The sequence below is a fragment of the Coffea arabica genome, chromosome 1c (genome assembly GCF_036785885.1).
Source record: "Coffea arabica cultivar ET-39 chromosome 1c, Coffea Arabica ET-39 HiFi, whole genome shotgun sequence".
NCBI lineage: Eukaryota > Viridiplantae > Streptophyta > Magnoliopsida > Gentianales > Rubiaceae > Coffea > Coffea arabica.
In genome coordinates this window covers 1778028-1797716 of record NC_092310.1, presented here as the reverse complement: position 1 = coordinate 1797716, position 19689 = coordinate 1778028, and the positions used below count along the sequence as shown (strand labels likewise).

Here is a 19689-nt window from a genome sequence, read left to right as displayed (position 1 = left end):
TTACAAAATCACAGAGGGAGCAGAATATGTTTCAAATTAGAAAGAAATGAAGAGACTCGCAATGATAGAGAAATAAATAATGAAACTGATAATTGAAATAGGAAGAAAAACTAAATATGTGAAAATTGTCATATTTTGCTTGTTGTCAAAAAACTTTTATAAAATATCAATAATTACATAAGGATCTCTTTCATTGAATTAGAATTTGTTATTATGATTTTATTATGGAGGTAGAATTTATTCTCTATTTTTGAGACATTAATATTTTTAAGACCATATGAGTGTTGTAATGGTGGTTTTAAATCAAATTAGCTTGTATTGAAAAGGTATTTGAGCATTGATATTTAATTTTGGAGTAAAAAATTGGTTATCAATGGGGCTTGTCTTTTTCCCTCTCTTTTTTGTTTTTGCGTGACAAGTATTGATATTATATATGCAATTTGGAATATTTTGAAGAGTTATTTGATTTTAGAACTTATGTTTGGATGGTTGTTAGGGATTAGACTTGTTGATTTGTGCAAAGTGTGGAAAAAAAATGATTGAGTACACTATATTTTCTTTATTAATTTTGTACAGAAGGGCAATTTAGAATTTTTAAGAGAAATTTAGTTTGTTAGACCTACATTGTTACTAAATAGTAAAAATAGGGGAGGCATATGTAATTTTTAAGGGGAGATTTGTAAATTTATCCCCAATTATTTTGAAGGAATAAATGTAATTGAGACAAAAAAAATGTGATTTTTAATACTTATGTTATTTTATACTTTTTCTGAACTTAGTTTGCCTTAACCAATACAAATGCACAAACAATAAATCATTCTTTGTTTCAAGAATAATGTTTTGGTTAAATTTAGATGACCTAAATGTTCATTTTTATGCCATTTGAATTTAAACTTTTAATTTTTGAATAATTCGTTGCTCCCTTTTAAGTCATTCTATGAATTGTTTATTACTTTTAGTGAGATTTTCTTATTATTATTATTTTGCTAACAGTGGATTGTAAAATGATCTATAATGTTATTGTAATTATAATAGTATCTGAATATATTGAAATTCCATTGTTCGAATTTAAATAGCTTAACTTTGAAGAGAAATGTTTTGATTTGGTGAAACTTATTTGTCTTTCTCCTTGATGGCATGCTTTATAATTATAGAGTTAATATGATTAAAAATTGTAACATGTTAAGATTATTTATTATATAATAGTCAAACTAACCTGGATATATTTTTATGACCATAATTCAAAGGATGTTTCACCTTTGTAATTATTTTTATGATTGGCATTGATGAATATAATATTCATTAATTGTAGTTTAATACTATAGTTGATACAAGAATATGATTGATAAAGTTTATTAAATATAATCTTTATTGCAATTTAAATAAATAAATTCCCAACATCAAACTTTTTGCCTACCTTAGTACTCCATTTCCTATTATATTTTGAATTAATTTTTTTTACTCAATAATATTGTGCGCATATAAAAAAGGTGCTCTAAAGGCTTAGTTTATTTGTATCCAAGAAATAAAAAGATTCGTGATACTTTTTGAGAGATTCATAGTACCAATTTATTACGTTTTGTTTCATGTTTGAAGTACTCTTTAAACTTGGATTTTGTAAATAAAATTTGTTCTTCTTTCTTTTGGTAAATAAAGAAGTATGGAACCTTTCATTTTTTGGAACCACCCGCATGTTTGATATTATTTATTAATGATGAAATGCAACAATTTGTCCATTTATTAAACAGGAGTGCATTTGGTATCATATAAACTAATATCCTATTTTGCTTCCACTATTAACAATTAAGATTGACCATATTTTTTATAATTTAAAAATAAAATTTGTTCTTGTTTTTTTTTAAATTTAATTCATTATAACTGAAGGGAATGTTTTTCGTTCTTATAATTGTTGGCATATAATTGATATTAATTATTGATGAAATGCAATGAACTAGTTGTTCTTTTTTCGGTTTAATTCACTAGAATCATCACAATTCAAAGTATATATATATTGTTGGACATGATAGATTCTATCACCACCAATCTAGAAGGGTGCGTACGCACCCACTGACAAAATTTTTTCAGGAAATTCGAGATTTATAGTGCAGGAATAGTTGAACTTTAAAGTTTTCTTGATGGTCAACTACTCTAGAAATAGTTGATTAAAGAAGGTTTCTTTATAACTATTAGCATAATTCTTACTAATTATTATTAGGGAAATACAATATAATCTGCCCATTTATTAGTATCAAGACCCATATTGATATCACAAAAACTAAGATCAATTTTTATTTACACTCACACTCACACTATTTACACTCACACAATTTTTATATAGTGATAGATAATAGATATACATCAATCCAAACAAAGGAAAGTTATTTCAAAATTTTCGGATGAACTTCTATCCACGCCCAAAAGAAAAATAAAGGCTGGGGAGGCCTAGTTTCCTCTAATAGAATAAACAGCAAACCAAACAAAGATGTAATCGACTTTCCGCACAAAAATTTCAGATGAACTTATTTCTGCACAAAAAAATAAGGGGCCTTTTTTTTTTCAGGTGAATTTACAAAATAAATAGTAAATAAATAGAGGAAACGATACCGTTTGAAGATTTATATATGCGATTTGGACCTCCTCCTCTTCCATTTGAATTTCTTCGAAACTCCATTCCTTTTTCTCCTCCACAGCTGCTGCTGCCATTTGCCGGCAATCGCCATCCACCTGCTGGAATTGTCCCCGCCGTTTAGTGCGGGTCTCGGAAGTCCCTCTTCTCCCTCTGATTCTAAGCAATTCCTTTTTCCCTTCTTTTTTTTTTTGTTCTTTTTAAATTTCCGAGCAATGTAACTGGTTTCTGGAATTTCTACTTAGATCTTAACTGCGTTTGGAAGAATTTTTCTAGCCTATCTCGTGGTGGTATCATTTGATGGTTAGAGTTGTAGATTATTCGCTCTTTTCACTTGACACTGGCAAACTTACATTAGGTCAAGACACTGCAGTAAATATACGTTTATGAAGTTCAAGTTTTGATCACTGATTCGTTATGAAATTTCTTTTTTTTTTTTTGCTAAAATGTTGTTTTGTGTTTTCTACTTATTATATGCACTTTTTTTTTCTCTGGAAAGTTATGGAAAGAAATTAGACAGAAATATAGAAAATTTCAGACATATTTGAACTGAAAAGGTTCCAAAAACCTATTTAAATGAAAGAAGATCATCATCGGTAGTCATTAACGTTATTTTAAATGTATAGGTCTTGAAATTGCAAACATTGTAGCTTCGACCTCTCTGTTTTAATTTGGCCAGATTTCTCGTCTCTGTTCGGACCAATTAGGACACAGAAAATGTGCTGTTATCCCTATAATCCAAAGAAACGGATTAAATCAGTTAACAATTTCTTTTCCTTTTTCTATGGTAACACTTCCCCAGGAATTTCTTAGAAATTAGCCTTGTAATTGGGAGTTTATGTGAGGGCTTGTATTGGAAGTTTCATGTCTATTGCCTGTTACTGTGTGACATTGTAGCTGGCTCTGAATTAGCATATAATGAAAATTTTGTTCCAGACTGATCATACTTGTGCTGTTGCATTTACTGCCGTCTTTTGGAAATGTAGCCTCCATTTCATTGCTATTGCATAAGTATCATGATTGCTGCCTTTTCTCACACCTCGTATCCTTTCCTCAGATATTTGGCTATTCGTGTTGAATGTTGTTTTGTTGTAACGTATTTTCATGCCTCCCTGTACAAGGTCCTCCTTGAAGGGTATGTCGCTGATTATGATTAGTTGTGCCTGTTAAATCGATTTATAGGTTCTTATCATGCCTTCTTTATACTTGCAGTAGCCAGACAAAAAGCTGGCGTTCTCTGTGACAGTGTACAGTCCATTTCGGGCGAAAATGACTTGAAACTCTGCATTACAAATTACTTCAAGGTATAAATCTATTGGTTTCTGTATGAGTTAATTGGTTCATGTTAACACCCAATGGCCTTGCCTTGCAATTTATTAGTGTTGTGTCCTTTTTTTTTTTTTCCTAAACTTAAACCTTTAAAGATGAGTTGACTAAAGTAAGTTAAGTCTGCTTCATCAGAACAAGAGGCTTAATGTTTGTTTGCAATTTCATGTGCTGACCAAGGTGTTCCATGATCAGGGTGCATCAGGGAAGTATAGTCAGAAATCTGGCCAGGCACCTCTTTATACTGATGATGAGCGTGAGCTGGAAAATAAGATGGCAAAACTTCAAAAAGGAAAGAGAGCAATCCAGTTAGATTCAACTGATGATCATGTTGAGGTTGTGGCTCCAAAGAGGGGAAAAGCTATGAATAAGGGGAAGTTGAAAATGCCTAAACGTACAAGGAAGTTTGGCAATTCAAGCCCTGGGGAAGTAAATACTCAGTCATTTGAAATTGACAGTATTAGCTCCCACTTCAGTAAGAGGAAAGAGTCCTGCATGTCTCCATCAATTGGTATTCCTTCCCCTCCTGCCCCTACCGATGACATGTTCCATTGTCGGACAGCTTTGCAAGCGGTCGAAGCATATCTAGCGGCAGCTGAAGGGGATTTGTTAGAGGATGAAACGGAAGATGTCATTGTGCTATGTTATTGTGCCATGTTATTGTACTATGCTTGGATATTAGATGTCAAGCGCTGTGGCCCTGGTCCAAGGTAGACATTTTGTCTGCATTCACCATGTCATTGTGCTATGTTATTGCTTATGTTTGGATATCAGATATCATGATGTATGGTTGGCTATTGGATTTGCTAAAGCTGTTTATGCTCCAGTGTTAGCTGAAGTAGTACTTGTGCTCATGAACTTACGTGTTTGCAGTATTGATGGACTTCTTTGTTGGTAGCTTTTAGTTCGTGACTGAGTTCCTTGGTTTTGGATAAATGATGGCACATATAGATGATATGAAATGGTGGCAAATCAATATGATGGCTGTTTCATGCTTTCATCATTTGCTCCCTATTTTTTTCCTCCAATTCTAGCATGAGAGGGGTGGGTATTTAAGAACGGGGAGAGAACGGGGGGATTGGAACAAAGAACCTCTAATTCCTGATATCTCAGTTTTAGTCACTAGACTAAGTGTCATCATTCTCCTCTTAATTCTACTTAATGCATTGGGAATTGTTATTAAACTTTTGGTTTGCCCGGGCCGATATGGATGCCATGATTCAAGGGCATGGTGTTACCATGAATCCAGACATCATGACATAGAACCCTGAGCTCTAAACTCTAAACCTTAAATCCTAAAGTGGACTGGTGTTCTTTTACACTTGCAGAGTGTCATGCCATGGTCACAAGGTACATGGGGGTCCTTGCTATTAGGGGTACTGGACTATTACAAGGGAGCATGGCATGAGTATTCAATTAGGCATGGGGAAAACTACAGTGGAGACATTCAGCTTCTCGCAAGAGCAGGTAATCCTCTTCGCCAAAGCCAAAAATGGTATTAAAATTTGGACAGAGGGGGACTTCGGGGTAGCTGAAACATACGATAAAACGCTGAGGCACAAAGCGAAGCATCGCATATTAAGACTTAAGAGGGAATAAGTTTGTGAGAAAGTGATTAGAGGCGATATGACATAACTAAAAAATCACTACATAGCCAAGCAAATAACTATACTCAATAATTGTTATATAGAGTATGTTATTAGAGAACTAGACTATGCAAATCTTCCATTTTTATTATTGGAATTTTTTTTAGATTTATTTTCACTAAAGTTTATGCTAGGATTCCACTTCCAAAAACATTTATGCGAGATAAAAAATTAATTAAAATAGTAGGAAAACTTATTGGGTGTTTGGCAATTTTCGATCACAGAAATGAGAAATCAACTCATCCAACCAAATTAGTTCCTTAGCTCAGTGGCCACCAGCCACCACCAAAGTTGGTGGGGCGGGAGGCCAGGGATCAAACCTTGCCTCCCACTATTGGTCGCAAAATATGACAAGCCACTTTGAAGTGGCTCATCAAATTGCCTAACTAAACCAAATGACCAATCACTCTATTTAGGGGTGAGCACTGATCGGATACCTATCCAATTTATCATTTGGCTGATCTTTTTCTGACCTTTACTCGCCCTGCATATCAGCGGGTATCCGACCCGCCTCATTTATCATTTAATTTTTTTAAAAAAATGATTTATACCAATTTAATTTTATATGTTACACATTCATCTAAGATTTAATAAAATTTTTTTTTCTATAAAAAGGTGTCCCACCAAGAAACAAGCATGTGAAGAAAATATAAGATAAAGGAAAAAAATTAAAAGAATTCAAAATCAATAAAAGTTTGAAATAAGTAGCACAATTTTTAATATATATGTTCCACATTAATTAAACTTTTTTCTATAAAATATAAGATTATGGCCTCTACAAATGAATCTTGTAAATAAACTATAGTCTCTCATATTTATAATACAATTTGTTCAATAAAATTACTTATTTAGTTCTAACTTATTATTTTATAGTGTGTGTATAAAAATAAAAAATATATATATGCGGGATGGATTGGATATCCGCAAATTTTTAATTATGTAACCCTAACCCGTCCTGCATCTTAGCGGGTATCCGATTCTCTTTTGACCCGATCAAATAATAAAAATCAAATATTTTAATTTTCGAATGGGATTGAATTGGATACGATGGACTTTTGGGTTAGCGCATAATTTTGCCCATCCCTAACTCTATGCCGCATGAATTTGACCGGTCAACAGTTTCACCAAGGCTGCTAGTTCTCCAATCGACTAAGACCACTCCATTGATTCAAAGTTCGAACTTGAGTGAAAACTTTCAACCATTACATTTCTAGCTGAACAAGGAGGTTGACCAAAAGGATTTTCTGAGGTGCAGAGAAGAATTCTTCTTCATTCTTGAGTTTAGCATCAACCGATTAGTTTAGCTGTTCAAGATTTGAACGTTGTTGTTCCATAGCTGCTTAGCAATCCAACACCCCACTAAGAGATGGCCTCTTCCACTTCCACCTCCTCCAACTGTGTAGATTCAGTCTTGAATGCTCTGGAAAATCTGGATGGCCTTTGGGATTTAAATGTTTATCAATCTGAGCAACTGAAGCGGGAGTATAGACTCATGAGGACATTTCTTCTCTGCGCCAGAATATGGAACACTTCTGACAACAACGAGCATGTAAGCTATCTAGAATCTTTCATGTCTAAACTTGAAGCTGATATCCATAAACTTGCACTCAGACTTCAAATAGAGCAGAAAACAGACCGAGTATTCAATAAACGGCTGTTTATTTTGACTCGTAGCGTTCAAAGTAGTATCAAAAGTTTTAAGCAAACAATCAACCATTTTTACTTCATTTTCTCGAATAGTTTGTCGCAAACCAGTAATTGTCTGACGGGACATGAGTTGATGGAACTCATCGACTCTGTGCTCGAGAATCTGGTGGATGTTCTTCTCTGCATATTTGGATATGATGACCAAGATCTGCTGGAACCATGCAAAGACCTCCAGGAGAAGCTGAGGTTCTTCCAAAGTTTGATTCGCTTTGCTGTGTTGCGAGTTTTGAGCAAAGGCAACTGGGAGCTGCCTTATCCCACATCAATTGCAGACCTCTTTTCCATGTGTTGGTTTGACATAAAAGGTGAACTAGTGTCCAAGTGCAACATAGATTTCAGAACTATTACAGAAGATCAACCCCTTTGATCCTCAAGTCCGTGACATTTATATCCAAGTCCTAGTAGCTTCTTCATCAGGATCATGCATTATGTCAAAGGAGACTAATAAGCATAGATTGGGGAATTTTGTTGATGCTCTCCTAGATAATTTTTGGGAGCTACTTAATTGCAATACCGGCTTAATGGATTCTACAACCAGTCAAATGCATATAGTCTATGAGGGACTGAGATTCTTGAGAACAATTCTTAAAAACCAGCATGAGAACTTTGATAAGCTACCTGAAAACGTGAAGGATATTATTGGAGATGCTGTTGGTGAAGCTAAAAGTGTGATCCACTCACTTTTTATGCATGATTTGAAAGAGGACTCAACCAAGGATATGGATCATGTGTTCTTTGCTTTTCAAAAAAATATTAAGCTTATTGAGGCAGAAGTTGGAGACAGACATTATGTAAGCACCATCATGGCAGAGGTTAATCTTGTTAATATGGAATATGTGGGGATTGGTGATGATGAATTCACCTGTGGAGCTCAAAAGAAAGCGCAAACTCCACCCCGTTCTTGGTTGCAATGGACTATGCCAACATCCAATCAAGTTGTGGTGGGATTTCATGATGAGGCAGGACAAATAATCTTTCAGCTTACAGGAGGATCAGGAGAGTTGGACGTTGTTTCTATTGTTGGCATGCCTGGACTGGGTAAGACTACTTTAGGTAATAAAGTTTACCAAGATCCTATGATTATATGCCACTTCCATATTCGTGCTTGGTGTTGTATTTCTCAAGTATATGGAAAGAAAGATGTGTTGTTTCAGATTTTGGCTTGCATTGATCCTTTGGACTCTGATGAATACTCTAGGATGGATGCTGATGATCTTGCTATAGCACCTACCATTGTTTAAAGGGGCAGGTATCTCCTAGTTTTGGATGATGTTTGGGACATTGAGGCCTGGAATGTGTTAAAAGTTTCATTCCCTAATGATGCCAATGGAAGCAGAATTCTTTTAACAAGTCGAATTTCTAAGTTGGTTTTGGAAGTTAAACCTGCAAGTAAACCTCTCCATCTTCGTCAACTTACTGATGATGAGTACTTAGAATTACTACAAAAGAAGCTGGCAGAAAGAGGTGGAAATCCTCCAGCACTGTTAATACATGGAAAGCATATAGCAAAAGGTTGTAAAGGGTTGCCTCTAACAGTTGTTATCACAGCTGGGATTCTTATCAAATTTAGAGCAAGATGGTTGGGAAGAAATTGCAGAAAGTCTAAGTTCGGACACTGTGTCTGGCACAGAACATTGCAAAAGTATATTAGAGTTGAGCTATAAACATGTACCTCATTATTTGAAGCCATACCTTCTTTATTTTGGAGCATTTCGAGAAGACCAAGAGATATCAATCTGGACATTGATGCGGTTGTGGATTGCTGAAGGCTTTGTTCAAAAGACGGAGGTAAAGAGCCTAGAGGACACAGCTGAGGACTACATAATGGATCTAATTGTGAGAAGCTTGGTTATGGTTGACAAACCAAAATCTACGGGTGGAGTCAAAACTTGCCGCATCCATGACTTGTTGCATGAATTTTGTTTGAGAAAAGCCACAGAAGAAAATCTTCTAAAGTTGAGACGTGATGATGCAGGACTTCCTAAGTTTGATGAGCCAAGTAATACACGTCGATTGTTTATTTACTCTAAAGCAAGGCATTTTCAGAAGTCAAGGCTATTTTGTCCTCTTCTAAGCTCTCTGGTGGTCTCCATCCAGAGCGAGGAATATGGAACTCCATACAATGTATCATCCATTTTTTGCGTCTTCAAACTTCTGAGAGTGTTGGATTTGGGAAAAATTAATCTGGGATTTGTTTTTCCTGGCGAAATTACTTTGCTTGTTCAATTGAGATACTTGGCGTTTGCAGGTAGCATGAATTACATCCCATCATCAATAGCAAACCTTTGGAATTTGGAAACTTTTATTCTAAAATCTTTGCATGGTAGACTTTTTCTCCCAGATACTGTTTGGAATATGCAGACATTGAGGTGTCTCCATGTAAGTGGTAAGTTTTTTGATCTTAGTTTGGCCAAAGACAACTTGGACAGCTCCTCAGATTTGTGTAACCTAGACACTATATCAGCTCTTGAGCTTGACTTGGGGCAAAGCATGGATAAGATAATGAAGAAGTTTCCACATATCCGCAAACTGAAATGTAGTCTCCATGAAACAGAAGAAGCATGTGGGGATTGGAGCAAGATTGTGGCAATGGACTTTCTGAGACGACTGGAATCACTGAAGCTGTCTTTTTACCGTGTGAAAGATAAGGATTATGGGTTCAGTTTCCCCATGAATCTAAAAAAGTTGACCCTGGAAGCATTTCCTTGGAGTATGATTTCCTCAATAGGAAGCCTACCTAATCTTGAGGTTCTCAAATTACTGGGTACAAAAGCTGGTGGGGAAGAAATATGGAACATGGAAGAAGGGGAATTCCCTAAACTCAAATTCTTGAAATTGGAATTGTTGTGCATTGTCAGGTGGACGTGCTCCGGTGATCATCTCCCCTGTCTTCAGAAATTGGTTTTGGAAAGCTGCTTGAACTTGGAGGAGCTCCCTTCTTGAATTGATTCAGGTGCATCGGTGTCCGGGCCATGTTGGAAGTTTGGTTCAAGAGATTAAGGAAGAACAGATGAACTGGGGAAATGTGAATCTGAAAATCCTTGTCTTAGATCAAAAAGGATTGTGAATACTTCTTTATGTTTACATTCAGATTCAGAGGAATACTGAGACCAGTCCTTTTTTTAAAAGATTAGAAGGATGAACTTCTTGCTGCCTGTAATGCATATATGTAAATGAAGATGCTTTAACAACAAATCACCGTAGGTTTTGACATATTGATCATGAAAATGCTGACTTTGGATACAATTTCTTCAAATGATTAAACGTGAAATCTGTTTAAGATTGCATATAGATTTTGACAATGTCATTTTTCGTCCTAGATAATGGTACATCCATTATAGCTCCTCTCCCTACTTCCTTTTCAGGTTCTACCCATCCCTATCTAAACCGCCATAGAGAAAACATTAGGCCTCCAAACCACCACCCCTCCAGATTATTTGTAGTTGTTTTCAGACTCTACTAAACCAATCAACAGTCAGTAGTTATATTGAGGTAAGAAGCAAGTAGAATAGTTTGAGTTTGTGTGGAAACAGCAGAGACCTCGAGCTAGGAAACTCTAGAACTTATATACCAAGGAAAAGCCACCTCTAAGTTGTAGTAGAATAAATCTATCAAACTGAAATTATCCAAGAACCTCCATTATCTTTATACAAACTACATATCTAGCAAAATTCATCCACCAATCCTAGAAATTAACACAGATCACCATTAACTCTTTTCCAAAAGAAACAGAAGACACCATAACACTACCATGAATTTTTTTTTTTTACATGTCTTTTCTCCATATACGGCCAGACACTTTAAGCTTGAGCTCCTTCATATTCCCTCCGGAGAAGTAGAGTGCCATGTTTCTATAAATAATTAGTCCATCCATACCGTCTCGAACTGTTATATGACTGTCGCGAATGCTCCTTGGAACACCTTGCCATGTTAGCTTTCTACCTTTTCCACCAACTTCTAAACTATAACAAAACTTTTCTGCATCTTCATCAGTGCCCATGAATCTCAGGAAGGCCATATAAACTGGAGCTGTTCCTAGATGAAACGCCTCAAAGTGCAAGCAGAATTGGTGGCCAAAACAGTTAAAAACCTGCGCAGACAAGAAAAGAAGACAGGGTTTACATTTGATAAAATCAACAGGCAAACCTCTAATGTGTCCAGAAAACCTTGTGTACTTTGGTAGGACGCAGAAACACCTGATTCTTTCTTTTCCGCTGATTGTACGTAGTACTGTTGCAGGAATTAAATTTACAAAGGCATGCACTTTGGTAGGACGTAGAAACATCTGATTCTTTCTTTTCCTCTGATTGTATGTAATACTATTGCGAGGATTAAATTTACAAAGGCATACTACGACTCTCATGTATTAATAACTCAAAAGCATCATTTCCAAGAAAGCATGCCAGCGTTTTATGTGACAAAAAGAAGGTTTAACCAGGTAAGTAATATGATCAATAAAAATATCTTAATCTTCCCAAGACTACTTGGTCAAAAATTCTGACCAGCTTATCTTCGACCAATAACAGAGCAAAATGGCAGCAACAAAAGTTCTTAACCAAATCTCCAGCCCAAGCTGTAGTTTACACTGGACGTTCCAGTTTCCATTGTTCAAACAGCATTATCTGTATAACTATACAGCCTATAGAAGGTAAAGATTGGTTCCAGTACTAACCGCTGGAAAACATTGTTTACTAAGCAAGAAAGTGAACATGAAAAGTTATGCATGTGGATAGTAAGGAAAACAACCCATTCGTAGGCCACTCATCCTGCCAACCAGAAGAAAACAAAAAATCCTACTTATTTTAGAATTCCTGTTCAATATAGTCAACTAGGCCTGGACAAAAATCAACTGAATCAGTAACTTCTACACAAACAACCAAATCATGTGAAAAAGTCGATGTTGATCCTCTCCCTGAGAAGATACAAGAAATCCATATCCCTCTTCCATGTGACAACTTCATTTACTCAAAAAATAAATTGCTTGTTTTTGCTACTTCAAACCTACTGAAATGAATACCAAACCATGTACTTTTGCCTATGAATTGCAGCAGAAGTACATGCAAGACAGGAAGTAGACACAGACTCACTTTCTCCTTTCTTCTCTCCTATGGTCTACTCTATTTTATTATCATATTATGGTACTTCAAGCCTCTATCAAAGAGTTATCACTACCTTACTATAAGATTTGATTACCAAATTCACTCCCCAAACCAGGCACTCACTAGAGATGATTCACTCTTTTGCAATAAAAAGATGCAGCTGTTCCATGAATGCAAAATTTATTCAGTAATGACTTTACCACCCCTGAATATGTACCAGATAAAAAATTCAGAGGAAAGGTCACTTGCCCCACTAGGCTGCTTACCATGTAAGAATTTGTACTTCTACCTATGTATTAAATGTAAATGTCATGCTGCATCTCCCTTCTCATCTATACTTTGTCAGGGATGGACATAGAGAAAAATAAAAATATCTGGTTTATCCACTAGAGGATATTTTTCTTTACAAAGTTCAAGCTAACAACACAGGAGCAATTAAAACTTTCAGGTCTTAGTTCCATTTTATTGTTCTTGATATTATGACGTGATATCTACTCCTGTCTAACTACATTTCTTTCTTATTTTCCTAATTCCAGAATTCATGCACCAAACCCCCATTTTAGGCTTAAGGGGATACAGCAAAAGCAATGCTTGGATTGCCATTCAGAAAAGTCAATTGACATCATCCAGCAGGTGTTAACAAATTTTACCCACCATTCCATATTGACTGCTATTGTTGCATGTACCAAAGTGCACATCTGTTGGACAAATTTTATAGGATGCAACATCCAGCACATTTCTCAGTAATAGTTTAAATTTTGGCACGTCAGAAAAGCTAGCAAAAGCCTTGCTGTCCATCACCTTTTGTACCTTCTGACCACAAGTCCATCAAAGCAGACAAAGAAAAGATTATACTTTGGAATAAGCAATTGTTGAAACAGCTAAGCAACCAACCTAAATTACTAGAAGAATATCCAATTGTGAAAATAACTACTAAACCTTGTTTTCTTTCAACTCTTCTTTTAATGGATAAAGATACAGCTCCAGATTTTAGATTTGGATTCTTCTGAGAGAATCTGCAGGATTATGATCCAAAAAAATTTCCAATGGGCCAATTAAGATTGAGAGAAAAAAATGGACAGAAAAAGCAGCAAGGAGTTTGCAGCACGGTTATAGAGAAAATGTAATGAATTTCCTTTATTGGAAGGTGTTCTAGGGTTGTTTGGGGTTTTTTTTTTTTTGGGGGGGGGGGTTGTGGTGTTGGGGGGGGGGGGGACATCATGAATATGTTAGACTAGCTTGTAATTTCAATTAACAATAGCCCTCTAAGGCACATAGATGAATACTCAGGAGATCACAAAACATGCCCTATCGATTAAGTTCAGTGTGCAACACGCTAAAAGGAATTCTTCAGTGGAGAAACTAAATTTCATGTTTGTTCCTACTAAACAATTCGGAGAAATTTTGACATTTGAATGGATGGAGAATGCTTACCGTCAACATCCATGTGGCATTTTCAACTTCTTGTGGATTGGATTTGACATAACGGTGGTTGAAGGTACATCCATCATGCATGTCAACATTGTGATCATTTTTGAGATGAGCAACAAGGTATTCAATATCACCAGTGACAGAGCATTCAGCTCCAGCATAAGGGCAGTTGTACAGGCGAAATTGGCAAAGCTGCTCATGCCTAAGCCTGCTATGGTAAGGGAATATATCTTGACAACCAAAAATCTGGTATCTGCATGGCAATTCTAGTGACTCTGCAATTTTCTCCAAGGCCAAGCACCGTATGTTACCAAGCTCACGGCGGCATACTGGGCAACAACGAACTTTACACTTGCAATTTGAGCAGAGTGTGTGGCCATTTGGACACTAAACAAACAAAAAAATCGTAGAAATGTCAACAAGTATGACATAATAGATTATTCTACAACAGAGTCATATATAAGCACAGAGTAAATTATGATATCCTATCTTATAATTCTGCTTGTGCACCCTACAATATGGAGCAAAGCATAAAAAGCCAAATCCGCAAAAGGGTAAGAATAGACTTGTGAAAGTGTATTGAAGCGTGGAATAGTTTTGGTCCATTCACAATCCTGCTTTTTGCATATTACAAGTGGTGAATGCTGTGAAGTGCTGAGACAAAAATTTACTCAACACAAGTCTATCAGCTGAAATCCTAGAATAAGCTCCACAGTAAAGAACTTTATACGCTATACTGGTAAACAATGGAAACAAAGAATTAAAATACATGAATGCTGCTCACAAGAATCCAATCAGAACTTACTTGCAGAATTGGAGGGTACATTAGATTCATACACACAGGACACTCCAGCAGGTCATGCACAGCAGAATCTGTTGGCATCCTAAGCTTCCCACTGACAACTGCAGCCACTTCTCCATAAGGGGAGCTTATAAATTCTGGATTGTCAGGTACAATGCCATAATCCGAGAATGCAATGTGGGATTCACAGACATTTTCATATGCACTGCCTCCAGGAGCCATGTCGGACCAAGACTTTGGCTATGGTGCTGCTATCACTGCTGTTCACCAGTCAAATACCTCTGACCAGGTTAAGTTTTTAGTGTGCTAGGATAGATTTATCCTGAAAATGAGATATCAACTGTTCAACACTGCTTCTACGAGTTAACAGAATAAGAATTTCCACTCAACTTGGAAAATGCCATTACTGACATGTTCTATATGAATCATCAACATTAACAAGGTGCTAATCAAATATTCTCAAAACTCTTAGACATGTATATTTATCGCATCTATACACACACACACACACACACACACATCTATATGTATATGAAAATACCAGTCAAAATATGGGACAAGTTAACAGCTTCCTCAGCTACAGCCATATTGACTAAAACACAGACTCTACTTTGGATGCATTACACCTGTCTAATACCAAAGCAAGCACGAAACCAACAATGCAACTAGAAGCACTCAGCATCAATTGTAGAATTTATTTTGAATGAATTCATTCAACACTAACTAGATGTGTCAATTCGTTTGAAGGCCATGTTTCCTTCCAAATACACTGGCTGTAAAAAGGTCATGGATTGCAATAGAAACTGTACTGTCTCCAAATGATCTGTCCATCTCAACCATTTAAATTGGTAATTTTTGTGGATAATCCATCTAATCCAATTTAATCCATCTACTGAACAATAATCTAAAAACAATGATAACGAGTATGGAAACCACAACCAAATGCACAAAAGCATGAACAGCCACAAAAGATCACAGCTGTCAGCCTGCCACATGCTAGTGTTTGTTCACCAAAAATAGAATCTAAATATCATCTCAACTCAAAATCCTAACACATCAGTAAAAGTGGCACCGACCAGGCCTAAAATTTGTCAAAAACAAATGATGCTCTTATTTCAAGGATAAAAGTGCAACTCCATTAATAGGTGAACGAGCATATAACTGGCAGATCAAAAGCCTAAAAATCCAATTCTAATCTTGAACTAAATGCCAGCCTATGATCCATTGAATGGAAAGATACTTACCGCAAATTCTCCTTGAACCATTTGGATCTGAAACAATGCGGTATGCAATGAAGGATTGGCTAGTTGGCAGCGGAGCCCTTCTCCGATGCCCCTGAATTCAGTTATTTATGTTTATTAATTTATTTAGTTGCAGATATTTTAGCGGAAGTTTCTAGGTTGCATAAATTTTGGTAAGTTTTCAAGATAAATTGCGTGGCTTCTGTTGGTCACCCAAGTCTAGCGGCGCGTCATAAGGGTAAGTGATGGGGGCTAAAGTTTTATTTGATAATAAGACAAAAGGAAAAAGAACTAACAAAAAAAAAGGGCGGAAAAAAAAAAGAAAATGACAAGAATAGGAAAAGGAAAAACATGTACAGGAATGGGGCCAGTTTGGAGAAGGTGGAGGAATTGGATCATAAACCGATGTAGTTTAACCATTACCCATAAAGCTTCCAGAACAAAGTATGATCAGTGTATTATGAATACCTACAATCTACTTTGACACCTCTAACACTTACTTCAAACATGCTGATCAGAGCTTTCCAAAATAAAGCTATGGTGCAGTGCACTATGTGAGTCAATACTGATGAAAATGGCAAACCAGAAATGCCCTTGCAGGTTAAGAGAAATCTACTTGTTTAGCAAACAGCTGATCGTTTGAAACTTTTGGTTAGCAAAACATTAATCTTTATATACACGATTATGAGTAACTAATAACTGCAGAGAAACCTTGAAGGATTTTTATTTCTCAGTTTATGCATATAATTAAGACAAGGTACTGCAATTTCACTTCATAAACAAAGAATAGTCAAAACCATGAAAAGACCTACTAGCACCATTAACGTGGCTGTCCTTAACACAAAAATGTTATCGACTGCAGACCTCAATTAAAGCATCATATCAGATGCAAAATACCTTGTACAACAACATAACTAACTTGACAGTAAGACAAGCTCTGTCAACAAATTATATCTGACAGACATGGCAAAAAATGGATTAACTTAATCCAAAGATCTAAAGAAACTAACTTTTTGAGCATCAAAACACACAACATTAGACAGTCGAAAAATTTACCTTTATCAGATGAAATGTTTGACATCATTGGGTTTCAGCTCCCTCTGCATCTGACCTGCTCAAAACCAAAATGCCAAAAAAGTTACTGAATAGACATGCCATGACTTGAATGTTTAATTTCGAAAGAACGGAAATGAAACAACCATGACTGCTACTCTGTTTTTCTGCAGAGCAAATGTGAGAATTGGTGACGTCAAGCTTAAAGGAAAAAACTAGTGTGAAGGCCAGATCAACCGAACCCGTAAACATGTTTCTAAGCAAAAAAGAAACATACACCAGTGCTTTACTGAGATAAGGCACCCCTGAAAAATACCTTTTAACCGCACAAGTATAACATTACTTTTCACTAGAGAAAGGGGCAAAATTAATCAAAGTGCCATTCCTGATAAAAGAAACACACACACAGGCACCAAAAAGAAAAGAAAAGAAAAGGTAGAAGAAAATAATAAAGAAAATCAAATGATGCAATCGACCGACTTAGTCAAGGCAATTAAAATCCGCCACAAAATAAAAAAATCTTACTGTGACTCACTTCAAAAAACACATATTTGAATATTGCGTAGAGACAATGCAAAGAAAACTTAGATCAAAATGGGACAGATACCATGTCAATCTTTTGGCACAAAGTGGCTCATTCAGCATCATGCAACAATTGCAACTACCACGAAAAGAAGTTTAAAAAAAAAAGGAAAAACAGAAAAAGAGCAAGTCCTTATCTCCACAACCACAAGAGTAGCAACATCAAAAGGAAACAGGGGAGAAAAGGTCCAAGGCTAAACATTGTGATCAACTACTACCAACTCTTTTCTTCCAGTAACAGAATACTAAAGAATTAGCTACACTAAAACATGGCCACAGACCACTCCAAATTTTTTGGGTAAGTGACAGACCGCTCCAAATTGTTTACACATCTGTCTTAGTATTACACCCTTCGAAATTTTTCACAATATCCCTCGAAATTTTCAACAGTTCCAAGATTTCCTAGAAAAGAAGAATGAAAGTTAAGGTCCTGAAACTTCAAAAGAGACCAAAAGGGGTGCCCAAAAAAGGCCAAAATTTGCCTGCCAAATTGAGAACCACAACAGTGCAAAAAATGAAAGTAAATGCAGCAAAACCTACCAAGAACAGAAAAACCAGATAAGCTATTGTACTTAAAAGCCTGATTGATCAACCCATTGCGGGAAATCAATCAATAATGGGGTAATGATTGCTTTCCAAAGAAAACAAAACAGGATCACATAAAAAGAAATTGGAGAGCAACAGATGAAAAGTTGGGTTTTTTAGCCTTTCGGGTGAGTGATGAGGTGTACAAACTCAATCCTTAAAAACTATTTTCTGTTATAAAACTAATAAAATAAAATATTACAATAGGAATTGAAGAAGTATTAGAGAAAAGAATAGAAAAAGGAAGAATGATATTCTTATATTTCAACAAGATACAAAAGTACACTCAAAGGGTTTCAATGTACCTCTATATATAGGTACTACAAGGTTAAAGGTACATAAATCCTATTAAACACCCACTATTACAATAATATGAAGAAACTTATGAAACGGTTTCTCCACTACATGAATAGATTTATGGATTGTAACTTCTATACATAATGTAGCCATAAAATCATGAATTAATCATCTTAAGAATACAAAGGGACATCCATACTTTTAATTGTTTCATAACACTCCCCCTTGGATGTCCATTACACAAAGAATATGCCTCGTTAAAACCTTACCAGGGAAAAACCCATCGGGACAAAAACCCTAGTGAAGGAAAAAGAGTACACTATTCTTGTGCATTAATTTCTCCCCCTGATGCAAACATCATTTGAGATCTTTTAATCATCGTATTCCAATACTCTTCACCAATTTCACTGAGATATGGTACTTCAGGACCAAATATCTCTTCATTTTCCTCTCGCGGTCTAAAAGGATCCTTATTAGGATCTAATGATCTGACAACCATTGGAGTACTTAATGTATGTGCCTTATCCATATAAAACCGCTTTAATACCTTCCGGGTATATGCAGTTTGGTGGATAAAAATTCTACCTTTCAAATGCTCAATTTGTAAACCAAGACAGAATTTTGTCTTTCCAAAATTTTTGATCTCAAATTCTATCTTCAAATATTCAATAATATTTTGAATCTCTTCAGGAGTTCCAATCAAATTTAGATCATCAACATATACAGCAATTATCACAAAATTTGATCCATTTTTCTTAATAAAAACACATGGACATATTGGATCATTGGTATAACCTTCTTTTGTCAGACATTCATTGAGACGGTTATACCACATACGTCCAAATTGTTTGAGCCCATACAGAGACCTTTGTAATTTAATAGAATAAATATTTTTAGGATTTGATTTGCATGCTTCAGACATGTTGAATCTTTCGGGGATTCTCATATAAATATTATTTTCAAGATTCTCATATAAATATGCAGTAACGACGTCCATTAGACGCATATCTAATTTCTCATGTACTGCAAAACTTCACAAGATATCTAAATGTAATAGCATCCACTACAGGTGAATACGTTTCATCATAATCAAATCCAGACCTTTGTGAAAATTCTTGGGCTACAAGTCTTGCTTTATATCTCACAATTTCTTTTTTCTCATTTCTTTTTCTCACAAATACCCATTTATATTCTATTGGCTTTACACCTTCAGGTGTTTGGACTACAGATCCAAAAACTTTTCTTGTAGCCAGTGAGTCCAATTCAAATTGAATCGCATCTTTCCATTTTTCCA

General features: G+C 35.7%; 3 protein-coding genes across 12 annotated transcripts; 2 read left to right on the top strand and 1 right to left on the bottom strand.

The window, feature by feature from the left end:
- Window positions 1–2480: 2480 nt before the first annotated feature.
- On the top strand, window positions 2481–4849 carry LOC113690655 (uncharacterized). 7 transcript variants are annotated; one of them, XM_072077189.1, is made up of 4 exons: window positions 2491–2764; window positions 3684–3761; window positions 3839–3930; window positions 4148–4849. In XM_072077189.1, exons 2-4 carry the CDS (start codon window positions 3731–3733, stop codon window positions 4664–4666), a joined length of 642 nt encoding a protein of 213 aa, XP_071933290.1. In that variant the 5' UTR covers window positions 2491–2764; window positions 3684–3730; the 3' UTR covers window positions 4667–4849. The 7 variants fall into 7 exon arrangements, with proteins under 7 accessions (XP_027064481.1, XP_071933290.1, XP_027064699.1 ...); XM_027208898.2 differs by having other exon boundaries at window positions 2491–2929; XM_027208823.2 differs by having other exon boundaries at window positions 2491–2984.
- Window positions 4850–5270: 421 nt separating this feature from the next.
- On the top strand, window positions 5271–10518 carry LOC113736781 (late blight resistance protein R1-A-like). 2 transcript variants are annotated; one of them, XM_072076901.1, is made up of 3 exons: window positions 5271–5419; window positions 6718–7147; window positions 7339–10518. In XM_072076901.1, the coding sequence occupies exon 3, from the start codon at window positions 9052–9054 to the stop codon at window positions 10246–10248; it is 1197 nt and encodes a 398-aa protein (XP_071933002.1). In that variant the 5' UTR covers window positions 5271–5419; window positions 6718–7147; window positions 7339–9051; the 3' UTR covers window positions 10249–10518. The 2 variants fall into 2 exon arrangements, with proteins under 2 accessions (XP_071933002.1, XP_071933022.1); XM_072076921.1 differs by having other exon boundaries at window positions 6718–10518.
- Window positions 10519–10897: 379 nt separating this feature from the next.
- On the bottom strand, window positions 10898–18245 carry LOC113690585 (E3 ubiquitin-protein ligase SINAT2-like). Of its 3 annotated transcripts, XM_072076981.1 has the most exons (6): window positions 18054–18245; window positions 17078–17132; window positions 16935–16989; window positions 14641–14959; window positions 13839–14222; window positions 10898–11395 (listed from the first exon to the last, which is right to left on the bottom strand). In XM_072076981.1, exons 4-6 carry the CDS (start codon window positions 14857–14859, stop codon window positions 11072–11074), a joined length of 927 nt encoding a protein of 308 aa, XP_071933082.1. In that variant the 5' UTR covers window positions 14860–14959; window positions 16935–16989; window positions 17078–17132; window positions 18054–18245; the 3' UTR covers window positions 10898–11071. The 3 variants fall into 3 exon arrangements, with proteins under 3 accessions (XP_071933082.1, XP_071933060.1, XP_071933101.1); XM_072076959.1 differs by lacking the exon at window positions 17078–17132; XM_072077000.1 differs by lacking the exons at window positions 16935–16989; window positions 17078–17132; window positions 18054–18245 and adding an exon at window positions 15882–16123.
- Between the last annotated feature and the right edge of the window lie 1444 nt (window positions 18246–19689).